At 48.5% G+C, this 25,258-nt stretch overlaps 1 protein-coding gene across 1 annotated transcript in view; it reads left to right on the forward strand.

Moving 5' to 3' along the window:
• The window catches only part of Galnt18 (polypeptide N-acetylgalactosaminyltransferase 18), a 310,769-nt gene that overhangs the window by 205,428 nt on the left and 80,083 nt on the right, over nucleotides 1–25,258 (forward strand). The window contains exons 4-6 of the mRNA XM_041667178.1: nucleotides 14,228–14,411; nucleotides 16,663–16,860; nucleotides 22,404–22,518. Coding sequence (XP_041523112.1) covers nucleotides 14,228–14,411; nucleotides 16,663–16,860; nucleotides 22,404–22,518 — 497 coding nt within the window. The remainder of the gene's footprint in view (nucleotides 1–14,227; nucleotides 14,412–16,662; nucleotides 16,861–22,403; nucleotides 22,519–25,258) is intronic.

The raw sequence follows: 25,258 nt of genomic DNA on the forward strand, positions 1-25,258 counted from the left end.
ATAGAGGACTCTGTCTCTGCCCTGTGTATCCTGATAGCTCTTGCTTCTAGCAGGAAGACCTGAAGCTCCCTGAAGATTCCTGAAGTTTCCTACTTTGCCTTTTATCCTGTCTGGTCTCAGATCCCCATCTCATGGGATTCTTGTGCAGATTACAGGAGTCAGTGTAGATAGAGCATGTGATGCGCGTGTTGTGCTCCAGCAAGGAAATTCCCTCCTTACCTTCCTTCCAATTCCTTCTGGTCATTGGCTCTGCTTAGACACAATCACATTACAAATGACCAGGGTCTTACCTATGTCTCTTTAGGTGTACACCATTGCAAACCAATCATAATTCAAGGGAAGCCCCACCCATACCTAGTATCTTAGTTAGGGTTTCTGTTGCTGTGAAGAGGCATCATGACCACAGCAACTCTTATAAAGGAAAACATTTAATTTTGGTGGCTCGCTTACAGTTCAGAAGTTCAGTCCATTATCTTCATGGCAGGGAACACAGCAGCCTGCAGGCAGACATGGTGCTGGCTACATCTTGATCAGAAGGCAACAGGAAGTGAACTGAGTATTATGCTAAGTGAAGTGTGAGCAAAAGAGACCTCAAAGCCTGGCCCCATAGTGACACACTTCCTTCAACAAGGTCATACCTCCTATTAGTGCCACTCCCTTTGGGGTCCATTTTCTTTCAAACGCCATTCCTAAGGTTCTGACTGCAAGACCTCCCCAGGCCCACATTGGCCACCTTGTTGAGGAGGCTTCCCAGTGCTGTGTCCTCCACACTTTCACTGAGGGAGTGGATGAATGATTTGGGAAAGATGATAAGATGTCCAAGCTGTGAGTCTGGAGATTCACACAGGAGATAACAGTAGTTTCTTCCATATGCCATGTTCCTTCAGACCACCTGTGCTTCCTGGGGCTGTATGCACCTATATGGCCCATCAGCTGTTTCCATGGTGAGTACCAGATCTAGCTGTCCCAACTTTTCATTTTCTAGAAGTATGAGAAGGCCGTCACAGTGACAGATGTGGCAAGGGAGGGCTTCAAGAACCTCACTAAGCTACTAGCCCTAACTTGCTCCTGTCCTAGATACTATTTCTAGACACAGTCTTGTCAGAGCCTCGATGAAGCCCTGATGGCTGGAGCTCACTGGAGGATGCATATCTTGTATTAAAGGAGATCTCCCTTCCATGAGGGTCTGGCATGGTGCAGGTGTCTAGTCTGGTGCTCCAGTAGATATAATTAATGGGGGGGGGGGGGAATGAATGAAAGGTCCCTGCTCCCATTTTGGCTCATCTCCCCGAGGCCTTTACTATGAGGATACAAAATAAAACTCTGTTATGACTCTTAATGGTTTGGGGCATTCTTTCCTCCACTCCCTCATTTAACATCCTTTTCCCTCACTTGGTCTGTATTCCAGCATGGAGCTATACCCTCACCAGGTTACCACATCTGAGTCATGCCATGCAGGTTCACATCCATCTCCTGTCTACACCCTGTGTGTCTCTACCTGGGATGCTTTCTGTGCCTCTTTGACTTCTTAGCAAAGTCCCATCATCCATTTTGTCTACACAAACTCAACCATCATTGGATTAAACCTTCGAACCCTCTCACAGCCACCCAATCCCGTGCTGCCTCTACCTTTGAAAACCCCATTGAGGACAGCAGGCTAGCTCAGTAGGGCTTGTGGAGTATACGAATGCCCAGCCAACAGGAGCATTGTCCCCGGAGCCAAAGAGCAGCACACCTACCACACACAGTGCGCTAAGATATTTGTCTAATGATTTGCTTCCACTGAAGCGTGATCATGCTGAGAGAACTCTGAACTGCTTCCCACACCGGTGCTCAGCGCTGTGCTCACCACGAGCCACGTCCTGGGTGAACACCTGCCCGGTGAACTCCAGAATGAAGAGAGTGCCGAGGGGATGTGGAGCAGAGAAGCAGCAATAGCTTCCGCATTTGAGGGCACGTCTGTCAGGAAAGTAATATTTCTTGGGTCTCTAAGGCAAGTTTCTGGAGAAGAATGTGATGATGGATGGTCCTGAAAGAGAGAGGTCAGGAAAAATCAATGGTTTTCAAGGCTGGACTCAAGCTGTGCTGGCAATGTGCTAGCTACAAGGGTCACAGACATCTGAGGGCTGTTCCTTACATGCTTATTCCTCCCACCTCACCTCCCCCCCACACCCCGCGTCCAGCCTCGCAGGGGGTATGCCTGGCCTAGCCATCTATTTCTGGCACTCGGATAGCATGGTGAGGACCTGGATTTTGGATTTTTGGCAACTCACTAAGAAGATGGCAGGGCCTGATGGTGGGTCAGGAAACCCATGTGTCTGTGGGTAGAGCCTGGGAGGAGGCCAGTGTCAGAGCTTCACTGGGATGGTGACAAGGGTGTCTCTTTAGCCTAGACGCTGAATGGAAAACAGCAAACAGAGCAAAAGTCATTGTCTGCCTAACCAGGCCAACCCTAGCAGTTAGTGAACTATGTGAATCAGCTATGTGCCTGCTGCCTCGGGCAATGGGCCCTATACACACACACACACACACACACACACACACACACAGAGAGAGAGAGAGAGAGAGAGAGAGAGAGAGAGAGAGAGAGAGAGAGAGGTACACAGCATCCAAGCATCCAAGCCTGGATTTAAGCCTATTTCAAACCCAACCTCTGCCAGCCCCATCAGAACTGAGACTATGGTAGAAATGGCTTGTATTGGGCAGTGTGGACCCTTCTTCCTCTCTGACACTAGGCTTGCTCATTGTGACCATGTCATAGCTGAGGCTGGCCTTCCTCTGTCTAGAAGAGGATGGGAGGAGAGCTCAGAAATGCTTATTGAATGCACGGCTGCCCTGCCAAGAAGAACACTGTCCTGGAACTGCAGATGCTGTATCTACCATGCCCTTTGGCAGTTCCCCACCTTAGCAGACCAGGTACTAGCATTGAACTTGGGTTCAGACTGATGGAATTTGAAGCAGGACTTCCTCTTTGGCACATGACGTTAGGCAAGGGGACTGATTTTCTTGTCTACAAAGTGGAGTGTGTCAGTCATATCTGTCTTGTAAGTCAAAGTGAAGGCTTCATGAACTGTGTTATATAAAGTGGCTCAGACTGTGTCTGGTAAATGTGTACCCCAACACCACAGCTATGATAGCTATGGTCAAGCTGAAGATATGTGGCCATGTAGCCTACGATGACCATGAACTCTGATCCTCTTGCCTTCACCTCTCAATACCTGGTTTATGCTGGGGGTTGAACCCAGGGCTTCATACATGTTAGGTAAGCAAGCTATCAACTGAGCTACATCTCCAGCCCACCTTTCTGTTGTTTTTCAGTTCCTTCATGGGAGCAGAGTATAGGAAGGTACTAACACAGTTCAACAGAGGCTTCTAGGAGGAAAGATGGTGAAGTCTGCCCTCTGCCCTGCCTTTGACCCTGGGACTGAGTCTAAAGTTTGCTGCTCACTAGCTGTTCAAAAGTAGAAAAGCCACACGGCGAGGAGACTCTGTTTCTCCCTATTTAAAGTGTAACTTGCAGAATGCCATGAGGGATAGATGGGACACTACGAAATAACCCTGTTGGCCTAAACACAGAGGATGTCAGAAAAGCTCCCAGGGAGTTGGGAGGCTCAGCCGCAGGGCCACCCGTTCTTTCTGGGCATCTCTCAGACAAGGACTCTGAATCTGAGCTTGTGAGTTTCTGCCCCATATGCCATCTGTCCATCTAGTGGGTCTCCATGAAACCCCAGGTAAGAAGAAGGGGAGGACCTTGTGCGCCTCCCCGAGGATCCCATTGTCCAGGGGGCAGTCATTGAGCCCACACGGAGGGATGCAGGCCTCAAGTAGTAGGAGCTGAAGGAGAGCCGCACTGAAGCCATCCTGGAGGACCCAGGTATCAGCACTAGAAAGCCCTGAGCTGAGACAGGATTCCCCCATCCCTTCACTCCTGCAGGAGTGTTCATGGAACAAACACTTCCTTCCATTGTCCCTGCCACAAGTCAACCTGTGTGTCAGTGTCTCAGTGCTGGGTCTCAGCTCCGTGCTTACCACCTAAGTGTGCATCGATGGCATCCAGGTGCACAGACCCCCCCTCTTCCTATCCTGGGGCTTTCTCCAAATCCTCGAACGGTTCCTCTGGCACACACACTCTGGGAATAAAGCCCGTTTTTGGAGCAGCCATTCACAATGGCTGCTAGAAACAGGGATAAATCCAGCCTGATCCCCAATTACTAGCCTCATTTTTCTCATCTGTGAAATGGATACCCGAGCCTAAACAAAGGCAAATAAAGAGAAACAGACAGACTTCCTTTACCTTTTCACCTGCTTTAAATGACAAAAAGAGGCTTGCCAGATGTGTGTTTGGTACCTAGCACAGAGACTAAAAGGAGACTCGCTGATTGTACCTTTCTGCCCTAGGAAGAAGCAGAAGCTGAGTTGAGAAATTCTGGGGTCAAACTCCAGAACTTGGAATGTTGGCTCAATGACTTACCAGTTACTGGATGAGGTATTTCGCTTCCCCGTGCCTCAGTGTTCTCATCAATCAAATGGGTTGTTTATAGTAGTAACACTTATGTGTTGTAACAGTCAAATGGCAGTAACAACAACCCTCTTAGGAGAAGTCACTTTAGAGGCGACTGAAGAAACAGACGCAGGTTGTGAAGAGGAGACTGAAGGGAGGGTGTATAGTGGGCAGACAGCCCTGAGGAGCAGCAATGGTGTTCTCTAGGGGTACAGGGTGTCCCTGGGAAACATTCTGCAGGCTGGATTTCCCAGATGATGCAGGGGTGGGGACAATTCCCAGCCCAGGTGACTTCCTTTGAAAAAGAGGAAGAGGAGGCAAGAGTTCAGAATAAGGAGCACCGAGGAGCACCGCTGAAGCACTCAGCATGCCCCGTGGTCTCCTGTCAACGCGTGCTAAGCCAGATAGCAGACAGTGTTATTCTAACTGCGCACATGAGGAGCCCAAGGCTCTGGGAGATTCCGTCCGCACCCAGTCACCCAGCTAGGAGAGATTGTGGCAGAGCCGAGAATGAAATCTACTCGAGATCTTTTCAGAAAGAAAGAAAACCAGGAGGGCTGGAGGCAGACCTCTGGGCTCTGCCCTGTCAGCCGCCCCTTCATGTGGAGCCTTCTCCTTGAAGATAGATTTTCTGAAGGTGCCCTGTGAGCTGAGGAAAGGGGCGTCCACTTTCCCGTGTGATGAGCTGCACCTGCTGTGTGGTGTAAATCTGCGTGACACCTGCAGGTCCCTGGGCCTCACAAATCAGCCCGATGAAGGCAGCTGGGCAGGTGCCCTGAGCAGAGGAGATTTGCAGAAGAACAGGCCCAATTCACAGCCAGGGAGAGCCTTTACCTCCTCCCTCAGAGGCTGCTAAGGAAGCTTGGAGTTCCCACTGATAACTCTGGAGCTTTGGGCCAGAGATTATCCCTCGTTGGTTTTGAGGAACACCTGTCTTAATAGTCCTCCATGTCTGAGGGGAAATAGTCCCCTTGCTTCTCAGCCCCACCCCAGATTGGGAGAACTGCAGGTGAGGACAGGCATCCTAAAACATCTGTGCTTGTAAAGGCAGGAATGCCCCAACCGGAGGGAACTTAGCGCAAAGGCAGCGTGGTGTGGGTGAACATGGGTGCTTGGGAGTCCTGCTGAAACGGCCGAGGATAATCAGGGTCAGGACCCTTCACCTTGTGCATCTGGGAAGCAGAGCAGAGGACAGGAGGTGGAGGATGGAATAATCAGCTCCTAACTATTGCTGTGATTTGGAGACTTTAAGAATCTCTGAATTCTAAAATTTTGGACTAAGGACCCTAAATCCTTGTGCTGTCTCCTAGGAGAGTATGATGGAGTTTCTGAGCTGAGTGATGCTATAAAACTGTCCCAAAGAGAAATTAAAACTGCATGAAAAGAGAAGTCAGCACCAAATGTCAAGCTGGCCTCTGGCTTACCTGCAAGATGTGCTGGACCTTCCTAAGTGCCCTTCTGGAATCTGCTCTGCATCCCATGGTCCCAGATCTGCTTGTCCTCAGCTTGGATGGAGCCTGTTGTTGTATGGGGTCTCCAGCATTCCTGGGGCTCTGAGTTCATATCCTACCGAGATGATGGGGAAGGCCCTACTGTGTACCCCAAGTCAGGGTACCAGGGCCGGAGCAGTGTTCTCAGCTTGAACGCAACTGGCATCAATCACTTACTATCATCCTTTTTTTCTTTTCTTTTTTTTTTTTATTTTTGAGACCAGGTTTTTCTGTGTATCTCTGGCTGTCCTGGAACTCATTCTGAGACCTTGAACTAACAAAGATCTGTCTGCTTCTGCCTCCCTAAGTGCCGGCTTTACTATAGTCTTTTTAATTAGCCCGTGGCTCCTTCCTAAAGCCACTGGAGCAGAAGGAGTCATTTACACTTCCGCAGCTTCTAGTATCTGAGCACTATCCTGCCTTTGCTTAATAGGGTCCCTCCTTGAGCCCCAGGGAGGCAAAGTTGAGCTGGTCTTTCCCCAAGTTCGCTGAACCGGGACACAGCTGATCTCTGTTATTCTCGTTCTCATTTACTCCATTAATCGAGGTGGATGAGCAGACAGCCACAGAAGGCTGGCTCTAAAGAAGCGCCGTAGCCGAGGTCCATGCTTTGAGGAAGCCAAGGCTGTGGAGTAGAAAGGAAGAAGGTCTAGTCTCTAGGGTCAGGCAGATCAGAGCAGGACTCACCACTCCTCCCTCCTGACCTTGCATCCAGACCATGCTAGGTGAAATCTCAGACCCTTCACTCACCATCCCTTGAAGGTGGCTGGCCTCTGAGCCAAGTTGCCCAGGCTTGCGTCACTTGACTGTTGCTGTGGCACTGAGATGATCCTAACTTCTTCTGGACTCTGAAGATTACTTCATTTGTGGTAACAATAAATCAAGAGGGCAAAGATTAATTTCCAATCATGGTTTCAGAGGTTAAGGACAATGGGTAATTGTTCATGTTGTTTCTGGGTCCATGGGGAGGCCGAAAGGGAGCATGTGGCAGAGCAGAGACAATTACCTCATTCAGCCAGATTGGGGGGGGGGGGGAGAAGAAGAAGGGGAGTGGGGGGAGGAGAATGAGTTAGGGAGAGGAGGAAGAAGAGGAAGTCTCTGCTGACTGATGGCAGCAATGGTTCTGATGAGGAGGAGTACGGGTCCTGGTTTCTCTCTCAAAGGCACACTCCCATTGACTTTTTCTCTAACCAGGCCTCATCTCCTAAGGTCCTCATCACTTCCACTTATCCCATTAGGTTGTGAATCCATAAGTGGATTAATACATCCATGAGATCAGAGCCCAAATTATCAGGTCACTTCTCAACACTGCTGCCTGGGAAGCCAAGTCGTCAACACCTGATCCCTGGGGGCTGTTTATGATCCGAACCATAGCCAACAGTATTATGGATGTTGGAAGTGTTGAATGAGTCCTATGTGAAGCGGGTTTAGGATAGTACTGAGCACATGAAGGTAGATAAAGGAACTTTACCCATGAGCACCGCTGTCTGCAAGGCGGGTGTGCATATTTCAGATGTGTTCTGTGAGTTATGATGGAATAATGGGAGAATGCTCTAAGAGGGGATCTAAAGCGATGAGGACAGTGCCCATCGCATGGCACTACATATGTTGAGCACCACGGACTGTACCCGCCCTCGTTTATAACTTCTGGGTTACAGTGCTGGACCTAGCTCATGACTGGTCCTACACAATGCGTGCACAATCCTTCTGCAAGCACAGCTCCCCCCTGCTTAGCATTAGTGCCATCAAGCCAGGTGCATGAAACAACATGGGGGGGGGTTAATTCCACAGCCATTGACAGGCATTAGAAATTGAAAGAGAAGAGGAGGAGGAGGAGGGCAAAGGGGGATGGGCTAGAGTGAGGTTTGAGTAGAGCCCAGCACATGACTACTGGGCAAACATTTTCATGTCCTTTGCTGCAGTCGCCTTCAAAAATCAATTTGAAGCAGGACAGTGTGATGGGGACAACAAGCCACCGAGGAGCAGAAGAGGGGGAGTGTGGTTGAAGCCTGGCTTCGGAGTCCCTACTAATTTTGGAGTAGATATTTCTAGTGGATTTGGGCATCCCTAGTGCTGAGCCGTGACATCAGGGAGCAGAATGAGATACAAGTGGAGCTCTTTGGTGGTGATTCTGGGGCTTTCTCTCATCACTTGGTCATACTAAGTTGGGATATGATAGTGTGCTTGGTCCCTGTGGTCATGTTTAACAGCCTTCTGCGGGGGGGCTCCTTATGGACCACTTTTCCAAGTCTTTGCCAAACAAACACAGCCGGCTCAGCCTTCAGGTGGAGAGGCTATTTAATTTCAGGTCATTTGGAATCTCCTTCAGCCCCAGCTGACTTTGAGGAAGGGCAGCTCATAAGGTAGCTGGACCAAAGTGTGAAGGACAGAAGAATGACCCAAGGAAAACACTTGTAACCTGCCGATGAGTTGAGCTGAAAGCTTGGTGATCTCACAGAGAGAGTGAGACATACATCAAACTGTCCCATTCTGGAATCCATGCTGTCTTGGCCAGGCTACCTTGCTCATCAGCATGGCCCCCTGAGTCCACTTTCTTCGTGGAGAATGTGATGAGTGTCATCTTCCTTCAGCTTTCTTTGGCTCTCCAGCGCTGTGATGATCAGCTAGTTTTGACAGCCATGGCATCCTTTCCTGTAATCTCTGCCTAAAGTGTATTGACATAGAGTTTGTGTTTCAATGGCTCTAAGTGGCTTTAGAGAATGGCAAGTTAATCTTCTGATATGAAGAAGCCCAACTGCTGCTCACTCTTTAAAGAATAAACCAAATAAAACGTGCTGTGTTTTTCATCTTTAAATCAGCATCGTTAGTAGCTGGCTGTTCTTGTTCACACTGACCAGCAGGGGTGGAGCAGAGAGTGGAGGAACAGTGATCCATGCTGGGCTTGATGTTGGGAGGAGGAGTGACCAAAGGGAGACAAGACAGCGGTCTGTTCAGAGGGCAGCTGGGAAACCCCAGAGGACGGTCCAAAGCATGTATAAGGGACAGCCCCAAAGGCAAGTGTTGTCTCCAGTGTTCATATGTTGGGCTTGGTGTCCAGCCTGTGACACCATAGGAGGTGCTGGGATCTCACAAATATAGCCAACATTTTGACATTTTAGTGTTTTGGGGTATGTGTGTGTGTGTGTGTGTGTGTGTGTGTGTGTGTGCGCGCATGTGTGTGTGTGCGTGTGTGTGTGTGTGTGTGCATGTGTGTGTGTGTGCATGTGTGTGTGTAGGCAAGAGGGCAGTCCCAGGTGTTTCAAAAATGCTGTCCATACTGTTTATTTAGACAGGGTTTCTCACTGGCCTAGAACTTGCCAAGTGGGCTAGGCTGGCTGGCTAGTGAGCTCCGGGGATCCACTGTCTCCATCTCCCTTGTGCTGGGATTACAGATGCATAAAACTGTGATAGGCTTTTTATGCAGTTCTGGGGATTAAGCTCAGGGCCACCTGGTTGCAAGGCAAGCACTTTACACTGAGCCGCCTTCCCCGCAACTTCTTAGTGACTCCTCTCTGGGGAGAGAGTGAAGGCTTCTCTGACATCTGTATGGAGGCAGTAGGCCTGTGCTTTTACAGTGCCTTCTCAAACTGAGGTGCTCCTGTGATGGGGGAAGCTGTGCCTTTAAGAAATGATAAGAGCCCGGAGAGACGGCTCAGTGGTTAAAAGTGCATACCTCTTGCAGAGGATCCAGGTTTGGGTCCCGGCACCCACATGGCAGCTAACAACTGTCTGAAACTCTAGTTTTAGGGGCTCTGATGCCCTCTTCTGGCCTCCATGGGCACTGCACACATGTGGTACACAAGCCAGACACCTAAACATGAAGGAGAAGAAAGAAGAAAAGATAAGCAAGCAGGCTCTTCCCTTACGAAGGAGACTAAAGCCCTTACCAAAGAGGCTTCAGGAGCATCCCACCAATTTCATCCTTTGTTTCATGCCATGCAGGAATAACAGAAAGTTTCCCTCTTAACCCTTCCCATGCCAGATGCTGGTATATTGATCTTAGACAACCTAACCTACTGAACTCTAAGGAAATGGGTCTTTACTTCATAAATAACCCAGTGTGTGTATTCATTAGAGCCAGACTCTAGAGAGAATTTAAACAATGACTCTATCCCTGTGACCTGCCCACCCCCCCCATCCTCCACCTCCTGATGCCATCACGTGGAGGATTAGGATTTCAGTATGCATTGAGTGGGCCCCAAACACTTAGTCCACTGTAGACTGTCTTGCTCACAGCCACAGCGACTGGGACATACATGATAGCTATTGAACGAAAGAACAAACAAATGGGTGAGTAGCCTTTCTCTTCAGTCATGCTTCTGCGAGACCTACAGCACACAGAGGGGAACCGTCTCCTGAACACTAAAAGACAAAGAAGAGGTACTGGTCTGCCTGCCCCTGGCAAGCCTAGCCAAACACTTTTGCAAAAACACCCGTGCCTCTGCCTTCCAAAAAGCAGAGAAGCCTATGCAAACCAACTTCCCAATGTTTCGGTTTCCTTCACACTAAAGACCATGGTGTCCGGCCAAGCGTTTAACCCTGATTAACAGTAGTGGCTGCCTCGCCGCCTGTCGAGCCTGTGAGTCATCACTCTGGGCTGGTTGGTGAACCACAGAAGCACCACAATGAGGCAGATATAGGGAAAGAGCTCGGTGCAGCCAGGCTGCGGGATTCCCGCTTCTTGTTGGTCTGAAGGAATAAGAGCAGGCTCTGGGGAAGCACTCCTTATGGGGCCATGGAGCATGGTCTGCACCCTCTCAGGGTGTCACCATCCCATCTTACTGAAGTCTCTTGGATGTCAGCAGAGCAGGAATCTGTGGACAGCAGGAGAAGGCTGGACGCACCACGCAAGCAGGAGGGGGCTTGGCCCCATGCAGGACACAAATTGTTTCTCTCTCAGTCTGGAAAAGTGACAAGGAGCAGACCTACCTCCTGTTTCCCAGCATGCTGCACTGAGTGCAAGAGATAGCTTCTCTACTCTGCAGCATCAATCTATCCTGCTCTACTATGATATTTTATTAAATAGTGTTTATACTGATTTTTAAAAATACTTTTTTTTTTTGATTTTCAAGACAAGGTTTATCTGTAGCTTTTGGTTCCTGTCCTGGAACTAGCTCTTGTAGACCAGGCTGGCCTCATACTCACGGAGATCTGCCTCTGCCTCCCGAGTGCTGGGATTAAAGGCGTGCACCACCACCGCCCAGCTTTAAAAATATCTTTTAGTGAGATCTATGGTCAGGCCTCTAATCCCAACTACTTGGGAGGCCGAGGAAGGAGGATCACCAGTTCAAGGCTTGCATGGGTAATTTAGTGAGACCTTGTCTCAAAATTAAGATCTACATATGCATTTGTGATATGTATATATATATATATATATATATATATATATATATAGAGAGAGAGAGAGAGAGAGAGAGAGAGAGAGTTAGTTGTAGTTGTGTGCTAGATTGCTTGCTTAGCATGTATGAGGTTTTAGATTTAATCCTCAGTACAGATCCCCCGAACAAATAAACAATCCACACATTTCACACTTTTTTCATATAGTTTACATAGGGGAAAAGTTAAAGATGGTTTTAATCTTTCAGATTAGAATTTTGAAAATCAAAGTCTTGAGTTAGATAGCGAAGCAAAAATGTGGCTCAAACTATAATGATTAGTCATTATATCTATCCCCAAGCTTCCCGGCAGCCTTAGCTAAAGGCAGGGGTGATCTGTTATGTGCTTGTATTTAGTTATAAGGTGAAAGAGAGTATTTTCTATTTCGCAGCAAGTTCTGAGAAATACTTTTAATATATAAAATATTTAGCAAGGTATATAATATACATTAATTTATAAAATATTAATATATATAATGTATATCTCACAGGCAACATTTTGGAGACGTTTTCTGAGAACATGGAAGTGCCTTTGAGGTATCTAATACTTAGCAGTTGACAGAGGTTGGAGGAAAGCATGGAAGCTGAGTTAGGTGAATGGACCAGAATCATCCATCTTCTGGAATATTTTAAGCATCTCAATGCCCTTTTCCTCTCCTACCCCACCCTCCCTGTCTCCCCCTCCTACTCTTTACCCCCACCCCTTACCTTCTAACCCTCTTTCTCCCTGCCTGCATTGGCAGTGACTGACACACCTTTGAATCTGAGCATGATTAGAATTCAGCTGGCTTCAGGCAGACTTGCCCATCGGCAGCCTTTGTCTGGCTCCCCGGTGACTGGTTATAATGGAACTAGAACTTTTAGGAAAACAGAATCTGTCCCACTTGCTGTGCCTTCCCAGCTGACCCTTCTGTGTCTGATATATGTCTGTGCCCCAGTCTTATGGCTCACCCTGCTTTGTCTAAAGACAATCCGAGAAGTCACCGGCTTCAAACATCCAATGCTGCTTGGCATAGAATCCTGCAGTCAGGGCGTGGGTCTCCAGGCAGCTTGTCAGTGAGCTTGTGTCTGCTCTGCATGATGCCATGGATTCGTCTGGCTCTTTCAAGGATCTGCGATGGCTTGCCTCCCTGTCTGGACCACTCATCCTCTGGGAGGCTAGCTTCTGCTTCTGGCCAGCCAGAAAGAGAAAGCTGGAGCTTGCCCGAGATAGACAAAAGAGTGCATGAACTCAACTTAGGGAGGGGGAACTCCTGGGGGGACCCTTTGTTGGTAACCCCCTCATCAGTGTTTTAGAACATCATTCTTGGTGTGTACGAGCTAAGGTATTTACATCGAGTACATACACATTCCTTGTGTCAACATGGAATACAGAACTGCCCATGACTCATTGTGCCCTTGTTAGATTCACCCCTGGGGATAGGTGGTTGGCTCAAAATGAATCCTCCTCAACAGACTGTGAGGAGTCCTGGGTTCTTGCTTTCTCTGCTAGGGAAGTATAATGATCTTGGCTGCTATATCCTCCCAGGCTGAGAACTCCCATCGTGGAGGTACAGAAACAGCATGGTACATACCGAGCCAGGCCCAGTTACAATGGGTAGCAGCCCACTGACCCCCTTGTCTTCACAGCTCAATGCTTGCCATTGGCCTCCAGAAACACGATGGAGGCAGAGTACAAGTTAAGGTATCAGCCACTGGGGCACCTCTGGGGCACCTCTGGCTGGCAGGAGGAGCGATGGAGGGGGATGGGCAGGAGGCAGCAACTGAGCGCAGAAGAAGCCTGCTCTATATTCTCTCTGCTCTGACCAAATACATGACAAGAAGCAATTTAAAGGGAGAGAAGTTTGCTTCGACTCATGGTTTGGCAAGAGACAGTCCTTTGAAATTATTGTCCCCAGCACGTGAGGTGTCTTGTTATATAACATGCTGGCTGCTGGGACTACAGATTCTCCCGCTCCCCCGCCCCCAACAGTAATATGCTTCCTCTAGCTAGGTCCCAGCCCCCAGTGGTTCATGTCCTTCATGTGTTGTTCACTGTGGGCTGGTGAGTGACTCGGGGAAACAAGGAGCCCCAATGTGATTCAGGACTTTCAGCTCAGAGATGCAATGCAGTTTGGTTTCTCAGTTAGGGGCCGGAAGGAGGAGAGAGGATTCTGGATACAGCTGTATAGGTGACCCTTGCAATAGAGCCAAGTCTCCAGTGGTACAGGACCATGAAGGATCAACACCTAAAAGACGTGATATCCCAGGTGTGGCCCTAGCTAGCAGCTCTGTGGGAGACACGTGGCCAGGATAAAGGCAGAGCAGCAAGTTCCTGCCTAGCCAAGGACAGGGCTCCACTACCTGGAGGCTGCAGAGACGAATGCCCTCCCTCACAGACAGGGCAGCACTGAGTGGGCAGGGGTAGACAAAGGTAGCTTTGTGGGATCTCCCAAATGGTCCCCAGAACTGTGCCGCCAGCTGAGGACTAAGCATTCAAACACGTGAGCCTTTAGGGAACACTTTGGATCCTATTCCAAATTTTGACGGTACAGGCCGGTCAAATCCGTAGACCACGTGTGAACCTGCCTCCGACACTCATGTGCTGTGTGAGCCCCACCTTCCAGTCGCCTTGCTGTGATGAACTGGACAACGTGTGTGGGTTCTTGATAAATGTCCGATCCTGAAGCTAAACAAATACCATCCTCCTGTTTCCCCTCCAAGTTAAGCTATGCTGGCCACCAGTGGGAGCTAGTGAAAACCTGGAGTGAGTGCAACGGGGGTGTGCTTGGCTCCTGGGAAGGGGCGGCGTTTCACCTCAGTACTGTGACTCTTTTGGTTGTTTCAACCTTGGCTCTTACTCAGTTCCTTCTCACCCACAGAGGAGCTCAAAGAGAAGCTAACGGAATACGTGGACAAGGTGAATGGCCAGAAGCCAGGCTTCATCAAAGTTGTGCGCCACAGCAAGCAGGAAGGCCTCATCCGCTCCAGGGTCAGCGGCTGGAGGGCAGCCACGGCCCCTGTGGTGGCCCTGTTTGATGCCCACGTGGAGTTCAATGTGGGCTGGTAAGTGCTTCAGGGACAGGAGGGGTCCCAGTGTGACCTGGTGGGTCTGACTCAGAAGTGCAGTGCATTCTGGGAGCTCAGTTATGGGCTAGAAGATTAGAAGAGGGTTGTGGGGACAGCTGAGGTATGGGTGTGTGAATGAGCCAAATCTTGTAATAAGGCTCAGCCTCAGGCAGAGCAAAGAGTCAGGGGTCAGCACTTGAAGGGTGTGGGAACACCCAATCTAACTTGCCACCCAGCTCGCAAATAAATACACAGAGACTTGTTCTTACTTATGAATGCCCGGCCTTAGCTTGGCTGGTTTCTAGCAGCTTTTTATATTTAAATTATCCCATTTTTCTTTAACTATATTTTGTCTCTGGACTTTTTACCTTTCTTTATTCTATATATCTTTCTTTCCTTCTTATTCTGTGGCTAGCTCGGTGGCTGGGTGGCTGGCCCCTGGAATTCTCTCTTTCTCCTTTTCTTGTTCCTTGCTTTCTTTCCTAGATTTCTCCTATTTATTCTCTCTGCATGCCAGCCCCACCTATCCTTTCTCCTGCCTAGCCTTTGGCCATTCAGCTCTTCATTAGACTAATCCGGTGTTTTAGGTAGACAGAGTAACACAGCTTTACAGAATTAAACAAATACAACATAAAAGAATACAGCACATCTTTGCATCATTAAACAAATATTCCCTCAGCATAAATGAATGTAACACATCTTAAACTAATATTCCACAACACCGATCAGGAAGACAAGTATATACAAAGGGCAAAGCAGAGAGATGGCTCAGTGGTTAAGAGCACTGGCTGCTCTTGCAAGGAACCCATATTCCCTTCCAATTAGTTTCCAGCACCCACATGGCAGCTGATGCCCATCTGTAACTCCAGTTCCAGGAGAGCCATTGCCCTCTTCTGGCACTGTCAGGTACTGCATGCAAGTCATACACATTCATGCGTGCAGACCAAACACTCAGACACATAAAACAGAAATAAATTAACCTTAACCACAACAAAAAAGCAGAGTGTTTCTGTCTAGCCGAGCATGGGACTTCAGAGTTGCAAACAACAGAGTTGGAGCAGATACAACACAGATGCCTTACTTCATAGACAGAGCAGGACTGAATGGGCAGAGGTGGGCAGAGGTGGCTCCCTGCATCCTCAAATGCTCTCAGAACCTCCATCCCAGCAAAACTAAGTCATATAGTCTTCCTTTGTGAAGTCAGGACGACTAGGTGCTGGATGGGGTAAGCATGAGAGCTGACAAGTGGCCTCTGTGGCTGCTACTGAACCCTCACAGGACAGATGATATTGGCTTCCCTGCAGGGCTATGAATGTCTGGTGTTGCTCACGATGTGTGGCTCTGCCTGGACATGGAGGCAGATGCTAAGGCTGACTTATAGCTGGGATATGTGTCTCCTGCCCTCTTTCCTCAAGTGCTTGGTGGCCTCGGTGTCTCCACTCCCCTTCCTATCTCCATGGTGCCACTGCCTGCCTAGGTCCTGCTCCTCTGTCTTGGGGGAGCAGGGTGAGGAGGGCACGCTGGCAGCAAGGAGTGGCAGGGCCTGCAGGCAGCCTGGGAGGGACACGGCATCACAGGCCTAAACTCCTTAGGTTGCAGCAAGTCATTTTTTATTCTTGAAGTCCCTGTGTGCTATTTGTGACTATTTAAAAAGCATTTCCACTGAATTTATGGCTGGCCAAGGAGAGGGACACTTACTATTTCAAGCTGATTTGAATAAACAATTATGCACAGAATATATTATTAATGAGAAGCTTATCATTCCTGTCGGCAAACACATTATTCTCCTGCTACCCAGAGGGGCATGCCAGTCCCTGGGGGTGAGGCAAAGGAGAATGTAACTTCGCCCACACCTCCTGCCTCTTCCTTCAGGTTGATTCAAGCAAAATCAAAACCCAGGTTAAAAGTTTCCTCTAAAGTCTCAACTCTATTCCTTCTATATATATTTACTTCTTTTTATCTTGATTTTTGTTGTAGGGGTGAGGGAGGGAAATAATCATACAGGCTAGGTGAGAATCTCTCAGTTCAGCCCTGGTTATACTGAAGGGTCCACTGGGCTTCTTGCCAACTCCGAAGTCCTTACTTAGCAGGGGACGTCAACCCCTGGGGATGCAGAAATCACTTCTCTCTATCTTTGGGGAGCAGCAGTTCCTTCCTCTTGCTGTTGGCAAGTGACCATGGTGAGCTGCTCGTCTGTCTGCTGCCCACCTTGGCGGCAGTAATAGCTCTCCTCTTCCTTCCTGCTCAGGGCAGAACCAGTCCTCACGCGCATCAAGGAAAACCGGAAGCGGATCATCTCACCGTCTTTCGATAACATCAAATATGACAACTTTGAGATAGAAGAGTACCCATTGGCCGCCCAAGGCTTCGACTGGGAGCTGTGGTGCCGCTACCTGAACCCACCCAAGGCCTGGTGGAAGTTGGAGAACTCCACAGCCCCAATCAGGTGTGGAACCCTTCCTCGTTGAGAGAGAGCAGAGAGCTGCCTGGGCCCTCAGACAAGGGCTTCCCTCCCTACCCAGGCCCAGTGTGGGTGGCAGAGAGAGGGGAAGGTCGACTGGAGTCACCGTGTGAGCTTCAGGCTCTGCTCACAAGCTCTTGGGTCCCTTGAAAAGAATCAGGGGAGCGATCAGAACCCCAAAGTCTCAAAGGCACAGACTTTTAAAAACAGATTCAATTTTTTTGTTTTTATTGTGTGTGTGTGTGTGTGTGTGTGTGTATGTGTGTGTGTCTGTGTGTGTGTCTGTGTGTACCTGGGGAGGATATCAGATGCCCTGGAACTGGAGTGACAGGCTGTTATGAACTGGCTAATGTGAGCGGTGGAAACTGAACTCAGGTCCTCAGGAAGAGCAGGAAGCCCTCTTACCAATGGGCACCTCTGACCCCAAAGTTACTCATTTTCACACACCACCATCTACAGCTGCTGGGTGTAAAGTGCAGTGGTTGATGCTCGAGATCCAGAGGGAGTAAGATTTGATTTCCAAGTTCTCCAAGCCTGTGTGGGGGCGAGGGAACACATCCATACTGACTCCGCCTCACGGGTGAAAAGCATGCACACAGCAGGGAGAGGGGAAGCATCAGAGCTAATTTTCAAGGGTGAGAAGGAGATGACTAGGTTGAAAGTGACACCCATGTGTGACACTTCTGGTCACCGGAGGCTCTGAGAGACCCTAAGGAGGAGTGTGAGCAGCCCCAACAATGAGGTCAAAACAGACCCTGGGACCTGGATAGTGTCTGAGTTTTATCCTGTAGAACACAGGCACCAATGGTCTCCAACTGCATTTCAAGAGCCCCACACTCTTTCTGCCTTTGATACTGTCTCCCTGGACCCACAACTGGCTTCCCTCTGCTGCCTCAGGAGTTCTGCAGCAGCCAGCTTTACCAGCCCTGTTTCTGGGTGTGGGTGACAGAGCAGACATTTGCTCCCCACCATTAAATAGACAAATGGCACCAGAAGGTGACTTGGGGGGCCACCTTGGAAGAAGAACCTAGTCTAACTTTGGAGAGAGAGAGAGAGAGAGAGAGAGAGAGAGAGAGAGAGAGATTATGAAAACTGTCATTCAAAGAATAAATATCACAAGTGTTATTACTGGAAACAGATTTCATACAGAAAACAGGATGGAAGAAAACTCACATGAGGTTTCTTTTGTGGATTTCTCAATCTGTCTTGTGTTGCTATAACAAAATATAAGAGGAGGGATAATTTGTGACGAAGGATGTTTATTTAACTCCCCATGGTGGAGGTGGAAGGTCTGAGACGGAGTGGTCCCACCTGGCCAGCCTCTGCTGAAGGCCTTTAGCTGTGTTAGAACAGGAAGGTGACATCACATGGCAGGAGAAAAGGGGAAAAGAGCCACACATGGAGAGGCCAAGTGTGTAAAATGGGCTTGATTTCAGGTGTTTCTTATCTGTGACCCTGGGAAGTGTTCATCCCAGGATAGATATGACTGCCACCCAATACGATTGTAGGCGACAGCATCATAGCACAGTGTGAAAAGGTTGGCTATGTCTGCATCAAGAATTAATCGGATCCCCTCAGAGCTACATCTATTCATCCTCATTCATTTCATTTATTCTTTGAAAAATATATGCATGCATGCATGTATGTATGTATGTATGTATGTATACAATGCCCACCCCTCACCCCCAGCTCCTCCCAGACCCCCCCCCATACCTCCAAAGTTGTGTCTTTATCTGTTACTCACTTAGTCCAATTAGTGTGCCTGAGTGTTGGTCACCTACTGAAGCATGAGAACCCTACCAGGAGCTTTATCCCTGATAAAAAGTGATTCCCCTCTACTAACAGCCATTGATGGCAGGAGAGGTGGGCCTTTGTAAGCCCCTCCTCCATCCCTGGTGGAATCTTGACTGACTTGTTCTTGTGTGAAGATCTTGTGCAAACAACCCCAGTCCCAGGCGGTTCTTTCAGGGATCATTTCCACAGCTATTACATTAATCCCTTCTGAGTGTGGCTGCCCTGGGATCCACTCACCTTTTGCAAGACTGCACATCCTGAGACCTCCTACCTCTCAATGCTGAGCTTCCAGCATGGGAACCTTTGGAGGGGACGCACTCCAAGCATGTCCAAGCCACCGCGGCTGCCCTATTACTTTGTTGGGAGCCTGCTGTGTGCCGGGGCCTTTTACACACATGGTTCATTGGATCCACATTATAATCCGGTATCAACTCATTGTGCCGTCCCGGTTCAACAAGACGAGAGCAAAACGGACGCAAGACTGAGACAGGAGAATGGTCCTACTGAGGGTGGTAGAAGTGGAGCGGGGTTCTACTAGGCTCACTTCGACTCTGTGACGTGTTATCACCCCCCTGCCTGATTACTGTTGAGTTCACAGCTAGTGTGGCTCATTCCTGCCTCAATCTGCCCAAGTTATCAGAGGGAAATCAGCCACTGTGCTAAGGGTGTTCTTGCCGAAGACAGCATGAATCTTAGCTGTCTCTATTCTGCTCACCACCAAAGATACTGGGATGCTTTTCATAGGCAGAGTTGTACTCTGCGTCTTTTCCAGAGGATAGCATCCTGACCATTTATTTTCCATCTCCACTCAATTTTTATTTTTATTAGGAATGTAGGTGAGAAATGAGATTCTGGAAACTTTAGGTCATTTCTGGTTTCGTCGCGATATGAAGATAGTCCCACTGGAGACAGAGTTTACATAAATGTACTACAAGCACTCCAGAACTTCATTCTCTGGAGCTGCGTGTTAGTGTTTGCCCACACATGTTACTATAAGGGGAGCTCAACACTTGGCTCTGGTGTAGTGAGAAATCTCATTTTTAAGATGGTTATTCACTGGGTTCCCAAGTCTCCGACTGACCCAGTCAAGAAAATCCTCTCGAGTCTATAACTAGTCCAAAAAGAAATCCAAGAAATCAATCAGAGCATTTCTATTCGAAAACCGTGAATTTCGTTTCTAAGAATCTGTATGCTCCCTTTCATTTAGCCTAACAGGAAGCTCAGAACCAACATGTGAGCTCATTTTAAGAACTGTGATGGAGAGCTAGGGAGATGGCTCACTGATTAAGAGCAGAGCCTTGCTTCTCTTCCAGGGGACCCATTTCCTAACACCCATACTGGGCAGTTCAAGGCACCTGTAACTCCAGCTCTAGAGGATTTGATGACCTCTTCTGCCCCCCCCTCTCTCTCTCTCTCTCTCTCTCTCTCTCTCTCACACACACACACACACACACACACACACACTCATAAACAAAAATAAATCTTTTTCTAGGAAAGAACTATGACAGAGAGCCCCTACACTTGCTTTTTCTAACTGGCCCCCAATCTATTGTAATTTTTAGATCTCTCTAGATATTTACATTTCCCGCCACATTTTAGCTGTATCTAAATCCTTTTGGGGATGGATGCTATTTATCCTAATTCTTCTTAATGCAGCATCTAGTTGCTAAGTGACTGACCACCTGAGGTGTCTGTGCTTATTGGAGCAAGTGCACCAGGTTTTGTGCCGTCCCTGGCTGGGTCTGGAAGTCAGGGGGAAGCCCCTTCCCACATGCTCTGAGTGCTGTTCTCAGGAGCTCCGTCACATCCTGTATTCAGAAGTACAGAAGAAAATGTGAAGGCTTCATTCTGCAGATCCATGCTTTCACCGTCTTTATTTAGAAAAGTGAATCTCTGAGCCTCTCCACTGCACAGCAGTCTTGTAAGAGCTGGTCATGTCCAGAGCCTTATGCTGTTTACCCTATTTAACCAAGTCCACAGAATGTTATCAGTGGCCTGATGTTAGAGGTCTCAGGGACTCTGGTTGGGAGGCCTGGGTGGTGGAGGGCCAGGCACCTCAACAATGCAAGCTCTGAGGCGTGATGGAGAAGATGCTGTCAGAAAGTTCCTTTTACTTATGGTGCTGGGATCACACCCACGGCCTTCAACTTGCTAGCTGAGTACCAGGACCTTCAGCTTGCCAGTTCTACCATGTAGCTACATCACCAGTGAAGCTGTCTGCAGGAGGACATAGAGTTTGGTGCTGGGAAACTGATCTTCCCCTACCAGTGGGACACCAGCAGGCTAGCATGACAGATTCCTGGAGCTGAGGTCAGCCAGGGTCTTGGGCTGCAGCTGCACTACAGCACGTAGGGTGTCTGAGCAGGGCTCGCTAGCTAGTTCCTAAGCTCAGAGCTTCACAGAGAGTTGGTAGCATCAGAGAAGTCAGCGGGAGCACCAGGGGTTGCTTCTGCGTTGTGTATCATCCACTATCCTTCTTCCCTTTCCATGGTATCAGGCCAGGCTGAGGATTTGGTAGAGGAAAGGAAAGGAGAAACTGAAGAACCCTTGGGGGTGAGAAAACTACCAAACTCATGCAAATGGACTCATGTTTGGAACTAGAAACAGGTTCAGAAAGGACTATTTTCTTAGGGAATGAATGCTGATGCAGGGGATGCTCAGCCACATGGACTTCCTGGGGTCAAAGTCCCAGACTTATTCTATGACTTCACTTCCACAGTATGGTTATCATACATGTTTGTTTTTAGAGTAGGCTGATACCCTGCTCTGATGGAGAACATCAAACCCACACATAAGAGGTGAGCATTATGGGAATGACCAACCTCTGACTGTGAATCTTGAGCAGCTCAGCTTCACTGAGCCTCTGAACCAGAATCATTGACACCTATAACATCCGATCACTGATGATTTTTGTCCCTCTCACTACATCTCTTTACAAATTCCTCTGTGTCTTTACCCCTTTCCTGGACACAGATACAGCTTCCCACCAGGTTTTTCACTACCACCCTCATCTCCTCTACTCAGCTACCTCAGAATGTCCCCCTCAGATCATCCAGGCTGACTTGGAACTCTGTGTAGTTAATAATGACCCTGAACTTCTGATCCCCTTGCCTTGAGTACTGGGAATATGCTACTATGCCTAGTTTATGCAATGCTGGGAATCAAACCCAGGTAGGGTCTCATATATGCTGGGCAGCACTCCATTAACTGAGCTACATCCCGGTCTGCCTGAGTATTCTTGATTTTAAAGAAACATACCCATTCATATGCTGTTCTGCTTGAAATTTGTCATGGAAAGCCTTTACCTACTGATGAAATCTATAAACTATTTTTGTATGCTACTCAAAGTCTTCTACAACCTGGTTCTCCAAATCTTTCTAAGTGAACAGAGCCTCCATTGGGGATGATGGGAAAGTCCAAGGTGAAACAGTCTGGCCATGTGGCTCAAAATCAAAAGAAACAATCTATTCCAACAGAGTGAGTGGCACACACCTTCCCCACTGCTAATGCACCAGCTTGCATAGTGGGAAACAATGGCTGGTCCCAGAACAAGAGCTGTCACCCACTGTGAGTGGCTGGTTGAAGGTGAATCTAGGAGGCTACCCAGAGAATGAGCCCCCCCCCCCGGGTCTGGCAGCAGAGGTGGGGGCACCGATCCTGTAGTTGGGAGCTCTTTATCCCCAAGTGACTCTCAGAGCCTTTGCTCAAAGCTGGCTATCCGTCTCACCCTGCAGGAGCCCCGCCCTCATTGGCTGTTTCATTGTGGACCGACAGTACTTCCAGGAGATTGGCCTGCTGGACGAAGGCATGGAGGTCTATGGAGGCGAGAATGTGGAGCTTGGGATCAGGGTGAGTGGAGTCTCTCACACAGGGCTGAGCTCAGTTCCCATGAGGGTGAGTAAGCGAGACTAATGGTGCAATGCTGGATCTTTAGTTCATAATGCAAAGGGGGCTAAAGTTGAGGGTCACACTCTGACCCTGAATGTCTAGTCCTAGCCCTGATATGTGTGTCCAACTGGAGCCAGGGAAACTCAGAGCAGAGCCTCTTGAATTTTCAGGGAGAAGAGGCCTGCACAACTTACTTGCCTAGAGAATCCAGCTCCCCATTTAGCACTCTTGTTAAGACTGAACAAATCTGTTGGGGTAAGCAACAGAAGGTGTCAAAGAGGCAGCCGGACAAGAGAGCCCCTCAGAGTCACTTCTCCATCGCTGTCTTCTCCACAGCGGACCGTAGAACATTCCCAAAGATGGTCACAAGAGCTCTAACATTAAACTCCTGGGTATAAACAGCAAAGCACAGCCAAACTCACTTCCTGCTGCTTTCTGACCTTATGCAGTGCTAGCTAGACCCATGGGCTATCCTGCGCCTTGATGCTAAGGGTTCTCTGTAGCTATCAGCTCATGGTGCAGCTCTGTGAGAGGTGCCATTTTCTTTCTTACCCTACAAGAACATTTACTAGGCTTCCTGGCTCTTTCCCATTTGCCTGTAAAAAAGAAAACCGAGAAGGACCTCCTCAATCAGGAAGGTATATTGGATGTCCCAATGTTTGGTGGAAATGTATTGATGATGATAATGAAGGGTTTCTGTGTCCAGAAAGTAGCCCTGACAAACCCACAACTTGAGCCTTGGCATGTCCCCATAATGGCTCCCACTGTCTTTAATAACCCATCACCTGGCCGGGCATTGGTGGCACATGCCTTTAATCCCAGCACTCAGGAGGCAGAGGCGGACGGATCTCAGTGATTTTGAGGCTAGCCTGGTCTATAAGAGCTAGGTCCATGACAGCCTTGATAGTAATAGTGAAATTCTGTCTCAGGAAAAATAGACAACAACAACAACAAACCTCACCCATACACTTTTAGGGAAACCTTGTACCTCCTGTTTCTTCTTGTAACATTTTCCTTCTCACAGCCAGCCCATTCATACCTCATGCAGACCTCCTCCAAAATCTGGTCCAACTGACTCCAGCTTTGACCTTTTGGACATAGAACACGCACCTGTGTCTCTAGGTCCAGACCTTCAGTTCCCACTCAAAAACCTCCCTTCATCTTACCTTTAGCTTCTTCCTTTTCCCACTCTACAGAGCATGCAGCTGACCCTTGGCAACCCCCTCTTTAACCCTGCAAGGGAGCCCAGACTCTGCCAGGGAGCACCTGAATAGAACTAACAGTGCTCCGATGCCCAACTCCTCCCCAGACTTAATGCGGGGCTTTGAGGACTGGCTGAAAGAACAGCCTACGGTGTGAAGCTGAACTTGGAAAAGACTTCAGACACCTGTATTCACTGGCACTCCAAGCAATTGCTTTGGAGGCAGTGGGAAGGCACAGGCTGATGGGGAGCTAATGTATTCATAGAGGCCAGCGCCTGCATAATCACCCTCATTTCTCCAGCTCTCCCTCCGATGGTCATTTATTCGCCACCCGCTGGCGTCCTTGCCATCTCATTCCAGCCCTGCTCCTGGATAAATGCTTGCCCCCAAACACAATCTGTTTCACCAGGAGCAGCTGTCAGGAATCGGCTGAGCGGGCAGCACCGCCTCCGGTCACTTGTGTTCTCTGGGTAAAAATGTCCAGAAATGGGGAAAGGAATTAGATTTGTGAACTCTGCTTCCAACGTATGGGCGAGTCGATCACAGAATGGTGGTGATGTCTGGCTTTCTTTCCTTCCTTAAATTATAAAGCTATTTTTGGAGTGTGGACCTGGGTGAGGCTCTTGAATGCGTGTTAAAATATCTTTGGGTGGTTTCATGTTCAGGGTTTCAAATAAAGTATGAAATGTCGTCAGGTTTTGTTTTCCTTCCATCCCTCCCCCCGCCCCCAATGGACAAAGATGAAGCATCGTTGATGGCAAAGGAAAAGGAGGCTTTTAAAGCAGGGCCCAGCCCCTGTGAGCTGGCAGAACTAAGTACACAGGGAGGGACCAGTTCATTTGTATTCTGGTTCCTCTTTGACGGGGTGCAGAAACTCTGATCATTTTCCTCAGGGATGGCCTCCTATGTGTGGTTATTGCTACCTATTTTTCTTCTGTGCTTATTATCAGCTAATATCTCAGTGCCTCAGTTTCCTCCCTGCGAATATTGTATTTCTAATTATCCCTCAGGATCTTGTGCCAAGCTGAGAGATATTTCTCATCACATCTGCCTTACATAGAAACAGCTTGTGCAAAACCCTTACCTATTTTGGAATATGAAAATAGAAAGATTTTTTCTGTACATATTAAACCCCTGCTGTATGTTCGGGATCTTTTTTTTATGTATGTTGGGAATTCTTTTTTCCTTTCTCCATGTTTCATGTGTGTATGTGCTTATGTTTATTTTTGTATGTGTGTGGCTGTGCATGCACATATGTGCTTTTGCATGTGCAACTTCCAAGGTTGATGTCTGGACTCATCCTCCATTTCTCTCCCACTAAGTTCAATAAGGTGGGGCCTCTCAATTAAACCCAGCACTAACATATGGCTTGTCTTGCTAGCCCACCGGCTGTAGGGATCTAGTCTCAGCCTTCTTAGGACAGAACTACAGGCATTCCACCACAGCAGTGTTCCCATGGGTTCTGGGGGTCTGGATCCTGGTTTTCATACTTGCATGGT

This window comes from Microtus oregoni, unplaced genomic scaffold (genome assembly GCF_018167655.1).
Source record: "Microtus oregoni isolate MIOR12 unplaced genomic scaffold, Mior012 000016F_ref0000370, whole genome shotgun sequence".
Taxonomy (NCBI): Eukaryota; Metazoa; Chordata; class Mammalia; order Rodentia; family Cricetidae; genus Microtus; species Microtus oregoni.